Source organism: Porites lutea, chromosome 4 (genome assembly GCF_958299795.1).
Source record: "Porites lutea chromosome 4, jaPorLute2.1, whole genome shotgun sequence".
Classification (NCBI taxonomy): Eukaryota; Metazoa; Cnidaria; class Anthozoa; order Scleractinia; family Poritidae; genus Porites; species Porites lutea.
The window spans coordinates 49,074,516-49,087,157 of NC_133204.1; the positions used below are offsets into that span (position 1 = coordinate 49,074,516).

The 12,642-nt window shown below is 39.5% G+C and overlaps 2 protein-coding genes across 2 annotated transcripts; both read left to right on the plus strand.

Annotated features, from left to right (window-relative positions):
* Positions 1 to 325: 325 nt before the first annotated feature.
* Positions 326 to 3,067, plus strand: LOC140936026 (uncharacterized). The gene is made up of 2 exons (XM_073385606.1): positions 326 to 413; positions 2,172 to 3,067. Exons 1-2 carry the CDS (start codon positions 396 to 398, stop codon positions 2,940 to 2,942), a joined length of 789 nt encoding a protein of 262 aa, XP_073241707.1. The 5' UTR covers positions 326 to 395; the 3' UTR covers positions 2,943 to 3,067.
* A 3,299-nt stretch (positions 3,068 to 6,366) lies between these two features.
* On the plus strand, positions 6,367 to 9,140 carry LOC140936027 (uncharacterized skeletal organic matrix protein 8-like). Its single transcript, XM_073385607.1, has 2 exons — positions 6,367 to 6,621; positions 8,067 to 9,140. Exons 1-2 carry the CDS (start codon positions 6,616 to 6,618, stop codon positions 8,958 to 8,960), a joined length of 900 nt encoding a protein of 299 aa, XP_073241708.1. The 5' UTR covers positions 6,367 to 6,615; the 3' UTR covers positions 8,961 to 9,140.
* Positions 9,141 to 12,642: the final 3,502 nt, after the last annotated feature.

Sequence of the window (12,642 nt, forward strand, 5' to 3'; positions counted from 1 at the left end):
ATTCTATGAGTGTTGAAAAAATCTACAGCAAGAGTCACCTGGCTCGAGTCCTGGCTTGTGTCTTCCATGCAGTTGTGTACCGCCTAACATGTAGTCGTAAACGATGAATGTAGTTTAACGGACGACTGCGCTCGCGTTTTGTCCAACTCGTAATAATTTCCCTCGCCTGAAATAGCCTGAAACCGAAATAGCCGTCCAATTCATCCTACTCAATGAAGATGAAGAGGCGGGACTGGCGGCAATTTAATTCGATGGTTTAATAAGAGAGGAAGCTGGAAAGTTGATATATAATATCAGAAACAATCCTATTAACTCAACATCTGTTCTTTTTTTGGCAGTGACAGAAGGGTCATTATCAGCTATAGTCTTGGAAACGAAAGACTGCGGAAGTTTTCATGGAGTTTACATTAAAAGTAAGAGATCATGACAGCTACATTTGTACTGGTTAGCCAGAAACAAGTTTATTTAATTTCTAGACTGAAAACTATTTGTATACATGTATGTGTATGGTGGGAAGGTCTGGGTATTCATCATCATGTTACAAAAACTGTACTGCGTTCGATAGACTCGCTCTGCTGAATAATAATAATGATAATGATAATAATAATAATATTATCTTTTTTAAGAAAAAAATTCATTTCATTAAACAAAAATTATTCAAATTAAGAACATTTCATTTAAATTAAAACAATTCATTTCGATTAAAAAAAGAAGAAAATATTTTCAAGGTCAATTGCATTCTTACTAAGATAATAACTAAAAAAATCACTTTAAAAAAAAAAAATAATAATAATAACAATAATAACTATGGCCCTGTTTCCTTAACTAGTATGGTTGACATATAAGTTATTTGTGATAATCAACATGGCTTCAGACCACGTCGCTTATGTTTAACTCAGCTGCTCCAACTTGTCCACGAGTGGCTTGGTATTCTTGATGAAGAAGACAAATGGTAGTAATCTATGGCCATTCTTCCGGCTGGTCTGAGGTAACATCTGGGGTGCCTCAGGGAAGTATTTTGGGACCTTTGCTCTTTCTCGTTTATATTAATGACTAATTGCTTTAGCAGTTTAATGTAATTGTGGACTCTTTGCTGACGAAAGTATTCTTTATCGGAAAGTGGCTTCAAAGCCGGATTGTGGAGATCTTGAAACTGACCTCCATCATGCCTATCATTGGTGTACGTAACTCCTGGCTTGTTACTCTGAAGTCTCAAAGTCTAAGGTCCTACACCTATCGAGATCCAAGGACCCTTACCAACATGCATGAGTACTGATTATCTGGCAAACCCTTATCAGCAGTAGAATACCAAAAGCACCTTGGTGTCTGGCTGCATTGTGTCTTTCCTGTCTTGGGATTACCATATTAATTATATCTATGATAACGCTAATAAGGTTCTGGGTTTGATACAGCGAACCTTTGGACCAAATAATTCAGAGGGATCAGTATCGACAGCATATAAAACCTCCCCTTAGTGTGTCAAATTTTGGAATATGTTTGTCGGGTCTGGAATCCGTATTTAGTGAAGCACATTAATAGGCAAGCCACTGGAATCATTTGCAGAGCAAAGAAAGAATATCAGGAAAGACTTGGCCCTTGCCTAAAATGGCCCTTGCTCGAGTTACGAGGGAAGTTAATCTGCTTAGTGCAGATGTACAATATTATTTTTGGACTGTGACATAGACCCTCATGTATTTCTTGATTTTAATGTATCAGCGAAAACGCGTACTGGAGCCATACTAATTTCAAGATAAGACCTAAGAAGACACGTACAAATTACTTCAAATTTTCACTTTTTTTATCGCTTCATATATAAAAGACTGGAAAAGTATTCCATCCAACATTATGCATGCACCTTCATTAAGCAGTTTTACGTCCTGTCTATTAGACCATTTGTGTCAATTTTAAATCAGGTGTAATTTGTGAGCGAAAAGTACGCAATCAGTAATTTGGTTAGCTTTGGGCCGTGTATAATATTTTACTTCTTTTAGTATGTTTCAAATCGGAGAATACCGTAAAATTCAGAAAATAAGCCCTGGGGTTTATATTTTATAATAATAATACTAATAATACTGATAATGACAATGATGATGATGATGATACTGATAAGACCCAACTACCCAACTACACGGTAACTATATCAATATTTTGTCCCACTTCATTTTTCTCAGGGGCTCTGCTTTGGACTCTTCCCCTTCCTTGTGTGTGGACTTTTCCGACCATCGTCAGGAGATCCTGTGAGCCGCATTCGGCCTTACACTTCTAGGCCGATTAATGGCCATACAGAAGCCTGGGTACCAACTCGTCCTCCTGAGAAGCTAATTCCAAAGGAAAAATGCTTTCGTATCGTGGACAAGTTACCTCGCCACCATCACGTTTTCCGAGGGAAGTTTCGGCGTCCACTGTGCGTACGTCTTAATGAAACCCAGCTGTTGCAGATGCTCAAAGATGTTGGTGGCTATAACCCAAGGTATGTGGCCATTAACAGAGAAGCTGCATGCAACTTCACTGACCTTTCTCAAGATGTTGAGCCGTTACCAAGGACTTCATCACAGCCCGCACGACAAAAACGCATGGTTTCTAAACGTGAAACCACCCAAATACGTGGATGCTGGGGGCGTGGCTCTTTCGCTGAAGGAACTCACCTCAAGCGCCTGTGCACAGAATGCGCAGCAACAACTCAGCTATCCGCTAACATTTTCCCGCCTTTCATCAACGAGGTGAAATGTGGAGACAAAGACCGCTACTGCTACCTTCGTCGGGGGCGTTGCAAGCAAAAGTTTCTCCAGTTTACCTTTCTTAAACGTACCGGAAAGTTTGAGCGAAATGACGACCTGAGCAAAGATCTTGAAGAGGATGTGTATATGGAAAAATTCGACACCTTTGGAAAACGCATTAGGTCGTGCTGCGAATGCCGCGCTTTCCCTTTTCCAATTGGCTAAACGGACCATATAGGAGACAAACGTTAGACAATGATCCATCTGAGTTACTTTGTCTGTGTAGGATTTTTTAGGGTCTGTTTACAAAGAGAGAGGGTTATCCTTGTGTTAGGGTTACCCGAGCAAGCGGGTTAAAGTTAGCTCTTATTTACTCTTATTAACCGGGAGGGGGAGGGGGGGGGGTTGGTACTCCCTAAAATGGCCTATACGGAGAGGCTCCGCCAAAAAGGGGTACTTTTTTCAGGCTGCTGGTTTATGAAAAGGTAGGGATTTCACTAGTTGAAGTATATAAAAGGGAAGGAAAATCTGTTATTTGGGTCTGTGAACGGTCCCAAAAGGGCTAAAGATGAATTTGAAGGCTTTATAAAGTCCAGAAAATGTTCTGTTTTTTGTGATTGATTCCTATTTAAAAGAAGTGCATTTACAGCAGTTAAAAGGGATGCGATCGCGAAGTTTTAAACAAGGTTTTTGAAGGGGGTTCCATTGGCCAGTGGCCAATAGAAGGTATACAAAAGAGGTACCTTTTTCTTGAAAAATGGTAATTATATAAAAGTGTAAGGAGTTGGACCTCGGGGAGCTAGGAGCCTAGCCCTATAGAAATTTGTTGAGTACACTTCCCCCCTCCCCCGGGTGATCTACAAGCAAATTTCACAGGTAGGGTTACCTGTTACGCGAGTCTACTTCACCTGCATAAATGACGTGTTTCGTCATGTGTAACAGTCTTTGTAACGCACAAGATTTGCAATAAACCTTGAAGTTCTCTATGGAAAACACGTTAAATTCAAGAAAAAAAAGGGAAAATATTATCATCGTATGCAGAAAATACCTGATATAGTTCAGATGTTTATAATTTAGCTCAGAAATTGGATAACTCCGTTCAAAATTGTCAAGATCATGAAGATTATTGGTCACGCATGACGGAGGAAAGTTGTCCCGGGAAGGCGAGTAATTCCTAGCAGAGCGTTTTCAAGGCAGGAAGGGTAACCCTCTTGATAGGGTAACCCTAGCGCTAGGGTAACCCTTCCTGCCTTGTAAACACGTCGTGTTAAAAAGAGAAGAAATGTGCGAGTGCTAGGGTCACCCTCTTGCTTGGGTAACGGTAACACCAGGGTTACCCTTTCTCCTTGTAAACAGGGCCTTAGTCAGCAGCACTGGTCACATGTTGCCATGGCGAGCGGCCGCGTATTTTTCACCTCCGTCAATTCGTAATTTTTTTCTATTGCATTTTTTGTCTTAGTTTAAACATTTAAGATACGTAGTTCTGCCATTGATCTTTGAATGTATAATTTTGGTAATATTCTGTTGTAATAATATAACTTGGGGAGCCCTTCGTTATAAGCCCGGTGGCTTCCCTTTGGCTTCCTCGCCATTATTTTTTTTAAATATTTAGATTTTCTTGTTTTTTTGTACATGATTATGGCAAAACTATAAACTGAACTGAACTGGTCTGAACAGAAAACCCAGGGCCGCGGCCAGGTTCTTTTTAGCAGGTGAGGCAAAAAATGCAGGCGATTTATGGAGAGTGGTTCTTTTAGGGCCTGTTTACATGGAGGTGGGGGACCCCAGGTAGGTGAGGTAACTCGCTAAGGTGGGGTAACCCGCCTGTCCATATAATCTCACATTTTAATCTGATCACGTTTACATGTTAGATGGGGTAACCCGCCACATGTTACCTCACCTACCTGGGGTCCCCCACCTTCATGTAAGGGCCTGTTTACATGGACGTGGGGGACCCCAGGTAGGCGAGGTAACCTGCGTAGGTGGGGTAAAAAAATAACCCTTCTTTACATGTAAGCTTACAGCCCAGCCATCCCGGGGTGCACATTTTCAAGATTATTGAATGGTCGCTAAGCACGTAAACAAGAAAAATGCTGGCAAACCTCGTGTTTTGGCGATTAATTCTCTTCTACACTCACGTGCTGCTCTTGCTGCAACCTTCAGTGCTGTGGCTTTCTATTGCTCCCTTTAATAGTGATGCAAAGCTACCGCCAAAATGAATTTTGCGCGAATTTGATGTATTCCGAATCCGACCTCGGCTAGGCGGGTTACCCCACCTTGAAACGTTTATATGGCAAAATTTGACCCCGGCTGAGAGGGTTACCCGGTCTAGCAGACCGGGCTACCCGCCTAGGCGGGTCACTCCACCTATCATGTAAACGTGATCCAAGTAAAATGAGAGATTGTATGGACAGGCGGGTTACCCCAACCGGGTTATCTCACCTACCTGGGGTCCCCCACCTCCATGTAAACAGGCCCTAAACATAGCTCTGTTCCATCGCGCTTCTCGCATTTGCGATAACGACTCTCTGTTTCAGAAACAAATATCAGTGATCAAAACTTTCCTGTATTTGCGTGGTTTTCCTAGATCTGTTGCGTCTAACCTCATTAAATGTTTCATGTGTAGTGACTCTAAGCCAGGATCATCCAACAATTAAAGCTTTTTTGTACACGTAGTCTGCAGTTTCCAGAAAAGACAAAGATATATTCAGTTGAAAAATCTAAATAACTTTCGATGTGTGAAATATTGAAGATTTAGCCGGCTTTCTTTTAAGAGAACTTAGAAGTGATTATGACTTTCACGACATCAGACTATTTTCGGGGAACCACGTTGTAGATCAAACTTTCAAACTCATTTCTGACTCATTCAAACGTCAAAAATAAACGAAAGCAATATAAAAAGTACCACAAGACTGCAATTCTAAGCAGTTCAATTTAGGGCTTTTTTGCGCTGCCTAAACTGGAAAACGGGTTTTATGACTGGTTCAAGCTTTTTGCAGTGTTTTTGCGAGTAACCCAAGCCCTTAACTCATCTATTACCCTTAAAATTATAACTCCTAGCTACCAATTCATTTATCAATGGAATCAATAAAATTAATACAATATTTACTTCTTCTGAGCCCCCCTGCTTTGTTGAACGCTTCCGCGTCGGGGTACAACGTGGTTTAATCACTTCAATTTAACAACTGGAAGACACTGGTTCAAGTTCTGAACGATAAATTGGTAAGGGTATTCTAAGCTCGATAAAATTGTTAACGGTCATGTTACAAACAATATATATTTCCCGAAACTAACTGAAGGAAATGCCGACATAAAACACCTATCATACCCCTCAGCTATTCTTCACCTTTATGTTGGTTTCAAGCCATAAGGAACATATTTATGCACGGATGATTCGGGTTTCGATTCTGAGTAAGTGTGGCTGCCCCATACTTCTATATTCGTTTAATAATTTCATTGTTATGTCATAAACCCATAACAATTTGACATTAATTTTCCTCGAAAGTTGTATAAATAGTAGCTAATTGATAACCGGTTTTAAAAAAAACCAATGTGGCCGATTTCGACAGTTTTCCGATGTATACATTTGTTACGTACACTAGCACTACTATTTAAAAAATTAAAAGAAGAAGATATTATATCATTTTTTGTATGAAACTGGGCTGAAAACTATCAAATATAATCGAATATGCATGTAATAAGTGTTTTGACATTTTTATTGACGCCTGTTCACAACATTTGTTTTACTGGAAGATAGCGTAATTAAACTGACCTCCGTGAGCTTTTATTCTTATTAGTTATAAACCTTATTACCTGAGTGGCCTGACTAGGTGGGCCTTGTTATTGTACGTGTTGAGAACTCCGCAGAAAGAAGGATTTCCGTACAGTCGACGGCAAAATGAAGGTAAAGTTGCTATTACATTTTATTCCCTAAATATTATATATCCAAATGTAACTTAGATTGAGAACTAACCTATAAATTTTCCTTTTGATTCTTAGAAAGTGAAAAAAAAAACAACAAAAAAAACCACGTATTTCCGAGGAAATTTATATTCAGTAAATGTCACAATGAAATAATTTAAAATGTGGCTTCCGCTTTTCAACGCTGCAACAGTTGGTTTTGGACTGAAATGAATACCAACTAGAAAGCTATCCCTGAATTTTGTTTTATAAAAAGTGTTACATCCAATGTTGTATTGTGAGGACTTTTTACAGGCTGATCTGTAGCAGGTTATTCTTACGATTTAGCCAAAAAATGTCATTCGATCTGTAAAACTTATTTTTAAATAAAGGGTAACACTTCCGAAATTAATTGGTCACTTAGCAGCTACATACGTTTGAAACGCATAAAACAAGAAGGCAAAAATCAGCACTTTAAGACTATTCGATTTCAATGCAATTTGTCGAGCACCGTGGCTAACAATTTTCTTAACCGTGACCCACTGAGCGCAAAATTGATTAATTCGCATTCAATGACAAAAGTAAACTATGGAAATATATTAATTGAATTTACGTGTAAAATTGTCTTTATATAGTAGACAAAAAGACCGCGAATGTAAACCAAATTTAAAAGACCTTGCCATCATTAGCCACGGGAAACCCAGGTGACTTCAAACTAACCTCGGAAAAAATGCTGCGACAAATAATAGTATGTCCGAACATTTTACTAAAGAAATCACAGTAAAATCAAGAATGTCCAAAATAAGCAAAGACGGATTTAAAAAGGACATTTTGGAATGAATATGAACTTATCATGGACCGTTAGCTTATTGTATTCAAACTTTTAAGGATTTGTCACTGGAGAGTTGCGTAATTTATAGTAGCTTTCAAAAACGTTTGTCAGCTACAGCCTGGGGTCTTTTCATGATGCCAGGCTGGGTTGACACTGAACATGCTTGGCGGAACCGCGCGCTAAATTGCTATAACAAATTTTTAAACTGGGCCAATTTCTTTTTTTTTTCTCACTGGGAAAGAATATTTGAGTTTCGTAAGAAGAAAGAAATAGACCTTTTTAGCTTGTATGTTTTGTTTTCCCATTTTTACCCCGGAGAACTATTCACTTTGAAATGGCGCTCTATCGACGTGCATATGCGTGCCGCAATAAAAAGACAAAAAAGTAAATTTTGTTGTGAACATCACTAATTGTCTGAATTGGGAAAATAAAAGGGTTAACATTTATTTTAGTCAAAGTACAAGCTTTCTAATTTTACCGGCAAGTGTAGCCTGATTAGGTAAAAGCTCTTTTAATAAACACTGAGCCGTCCCTTCTCCACATAAATAAATGTTTACTCCACGATAAGTGGCCCTTTTTTAACCTATACCCCCCTTTTTTTTTTCTTCGTTATCTAGGCTTTAGTTCATCCTCTTTTTCTGACTGCAGTCATCCAACTTCTGCTCATGGACTGCGCTTACTCGCTGCCCTACAACACGAAGACCGGTGTTTTTCCTCGTGAAGAACAGCCTCTTATGAAAAGATTGGGTCTAGAAAACTCACAAGAAACTGAAGATCTGCCAAGCGAGGAAAATATGAAAAATCTTTCTTCTGCTATGAAACCTTCAAAAGAATTTGGACCTAAAGTGCATCCATGTTTTAACACGACGGTAAACAAAACCGTAATTACTTCCAACGGTGAGAAAGTCCTCTGTTTGGTGCCGTCGGAAGCCGAATTGATGAAGTATCTTAAAGAATCTGGAGGCTTCAACAAACATTATGTAGCTGCCACTGAGGAAGAAGCGGAGGAAAGCTTTGAAGACCCTCTCAACCCAATTGTCTCGTCCAAACCGGTTTGGTCAACTGTGACTGGAAGGCGTCGAAGATTCAGTGATGAAGACGACTACTACATGGTGGGAAATACCAAAGGAACATTAGACAATAAACACCAAAAACGGAGTGTTAGCGGGCTTAAATCTTGCGTCGAGCAGGGTGAACGAAATTCCATAGGGATGATTCAACTCTGCGGGGAATGCGGGTGGGTCACGAAGTTACCCGAGGACAAGTTTCCGAGATACATCAACGAGCTTATCTGTGGTAAAGATGGCAACACTTTTTCCCATTCTCCTGAAATCTGCAATATGTTTCAAGGTGAGTGCATCCAAGGATCGCTGACGCAGGATCTTCTGGAGAGAACCGATCGCTACGAGAAGATTAATTCACTCGATCCTCAGTACCACGCAGTTTATAAGCAACTTTGGCAGCCGTACAGTCAGGCCATAAGAAGCTGCTGTCAATGCCAAAACTTTTAGTCCAAAATGTTAGTTCCTAGCTGTTTCTATAGAAAAGTAGAAATGTTCATGGCATAGAGAACTAGGTTTTTAATTAACTGAGTAACAAATTGATTAACTAGGGTCGCAACGAGCAAATTAAGCTCTTATGAAATGAAGTTAAACTTAAAATTTAAAGCACAGGAAGGTGATTATGACTGATTAAACTCATTTTTGTTTTGATGTTATTTTGTGCTATGTTCAGTTTTGCCTCTCCGTTTTCGTCAGCATTAACGGTTGTCGTACATATCTGTTGCACCGGATATATGGTAGAGTCTACTTACTTTCGAGCTTGCAGTAGAAGCTCCATGCGCAACCACCTCCCCTAAGCGACCACCTCCCATATTAATTAAACTGAGGCGACCAACTAACCAAACGCTAAAATATTCTCCAGCCAAAGCCTTACGTGGTTGGAACCTCCCGTAAACCGCCCCTTTAGAAAACGAACGCATCCACGTTAGGAGGGGGTAGTTTTACTGACATTTTCCATGGTTTTTAACTCCTGCTAGCAATCTTTTGACATATAGCCTGATCTCCACGTTCGCTATACCGCACAACACAATTCAGTGTTTGCAAGAGGGACCTTAAGTGACATGTCGCTGTTAAGTTTATTTATTGTACGAGCAATCTATTCTCCGAGTAAATTAGTAGATGTGTCCCTGACCTATTCTCGGAAGAGACCCCCTGTGGTAATCCTCTGGTAAGCGACCAGTTATTTTTGGCAGCCGCCTATGGAAGGTTCGATTGAATTGACGAAAGGGACATGTACAGAAGCACAAGAGAAACACCTGGTGTGAATTATTGCTTTAAAGGAACACAGTCCCGTTACTGCGCATGTACCAAACTTTGATTTTCCGACAGGATATCGCAGTCTCAAAAGATGCGCAAGTAGTGTTACAGAACCTTCAAAAATCTTTGTTGTAGTTAATTATTTATCTCAGGTAATTTCTCTTTCTCTTTTTTTTTTTTTTTTTTTTTCAGTATGGTAATGTATACTAATGAAGTTGAAACAAAAGAAAAAGAAAAATTACCCGAGAAAAAAAAAAATTAACTACAACATCCGTTTGCATCGTGCTCTGTTGAGTTCTATACTACACTAAACCTTCTCAGGATTACAGATCAATGACAATTTGTCAAGTTTTAATTTGTGTGAAATTGGTTGAAATCCGTTGGACGGTCAGGACATAACTGAGAAGAGGAGCCAGTTGAGAGGCGTTTTGAAGCTGGTTGAAGGCCTATTCTTTCCTCGGCTTCCATACGACCTCAGATTATTGTGAAAGGAATAAGCAAAAATGGGACAGCAGCGTATGAAAAGACAATATATGAAGAAATAAACCTATGAGACATGGATGTGACTGAGGAGATCTTGACGAATGATGTCTTGCAACAACGTGCAAGTCAAGTTAACCGCCTGTAAAAGTACGACCGACAAAATCAACCAAACAGGCACTCAATGCGGTCCCTTCGGAATTTTCTCTCTTGACGTCATCCTAACCATTTCGTACTTGCGGGCGCAAACAATAGAAACGTCATCATTACTTACCGATTCTTCGCGGCCCCTGTTCGAGCAAATCGAGATTTTTTCTAGTATACTGACTGTATATTTGAACTGTAAGTAGTGTCCTTAATATACGCTCGAGTCACTAGGGTGCCTCCTCGGGATTTCGCCTCTGGGCGAAATCCCTGCGGGGGCAATTACTCGAAACTGAACCGGATTACTGTCATTGTTATAAATTCAACTCACTATCTCTTTTCTGATTGGCCGAAAGCGTAGCTGCAGATTATACAATAATCATGTCAAGGACACTCAAGGTCACGGGTAATCATGTCATGTATGTCATGTATGACCGCGGTGCATGATTTCTAAGTTCGCGCTGTGTGTTGCTTGCCGTCAGTGAAGAAGCAAAAACATAACTTCCAGGTTTGCTTCGTTGACCGAGCAAGTCATCGTAAAAATTTTTGAAGACAAGGACTCACAAAACACAAAAAAGTCGACGAAGGTGGCATAGGAGCTGTTTGCCACTTACGTGAAAGAGAAAAAACTGAGATAACCTGAGGAACAGAAAGGGTTGGTACAAACTTTTAAAACATCTTATGTCGAAGCGAGAAAGAAATAATTCGTTCAATATATAATAAAACAATATTAGATTCGGTTTTGTGATATCCAGATCATAATAATCAAGATCTCGGTAAGGGTTATCAGCCTTCGACTTTGGCTGGTAACCTCACCTTGATTATTCTGGGTATCACAAAAACTTCATTCAATATTTGTTTAGTATTTAGTTGGTAGTTGATATTTTCAAGAACTTATTAACTTTAAGATTTGTTAACTTTTTATAACTTCATTAAAATGGGCTCTACACTATGGCAGCCCTTTTTATTTTTCCTCTGTCGGCGAGTTAGTGTGGGTGTCCTCTGCCTTTTACTACCTGGCATTCACTGCAGTTACGAATCTTCTCAGTGTCTTCTCTAAGTAGGGCTCTCACACTAAGTCTTGCTTAAAAGCTTTTGTAAACTTGTCAGGAATTGGCGAAGGGACATCCACATATTTTTCAGTCTTCACTAAGGAAATCTCTGCGAACAAATTTCCGGTAATCTGCGACACTTTCCTCCATGCTTAATATCATTAAGTGTTTCGTATTCGCAAGCAACTTCGTTGATATAAAGAGATAAACGGTTACAATTCAGTTGTGAGATTCTTTCGCACTCGCTGCACAAGCGAAATAGCCCTTGTGCGGTTTGTTCACCAGAAGGAACACAGCGGATTAGACCAATCCGCATATTATGTTGCTATCCACGCCGGCCGGCGTTGCCTAACATGCCGATTAAATTGCGTGATCCTGACTCCTCAAGTAGATTTGGATTGCGTGATTCAGGATTCATATTGTGAGAAACTGTCTTCAGTTTTCTTGACTCTACAGATGAATGGTTTTTCCTTATTTTCTGTTGGTTTAACACGTGGAAAAAAACTGGCAAATTTGCGGGCTTCTTCTGGCGTTACTGCAGCAAAATACCTGTTTAATTCGCCAATTAATTCTTTTAATTCCCCCACTAGCTCCTTCTCACTGGGAACCAAACACAATATTAGACCATTTATGCTTGGTACTATAACATTTCCCTTATAGGGTGAAAATTTTTGTTCACAGTGATCAATTTCCGTGACGTTTATATGCGTGGTTTGTGACAGGGTGACGTTTAATACATACGCCTATGCAAACCAAGATGAAGACTACTTTGTTGATCACCTACCGAAACGGAAGAAAGGTTCGTCACTAGAGAATTTTAAATTTTGGAGTTTGCATTCATGTATCATATTCGATTCATAACGCCAGAGATCTTAAGGCATTCACAATCATCATCATCATCATCATCATCATCATCATCATCATCATCATCATCATCATCATGATCATCATCATCATCTTTACCATCATTATTATCCTTGCAAATCCAATATTATAAAAAAAGCTGCATCATTTCAAACAATTTTTGGGTGTAAATCTTTAGCCATGGTTAGTTTCGCTCTTTCAGAAGTGCTCAGTAGAATTTAAATTCTTACATTTTGGTGAACTTTCAATGAAGTTCTCAACGGTGTTAAAAGAGTGGAAATGTCATGAGGGTTGATTAATCTTCCGTTTTGTCATTAATATACAGATTTAGCCAA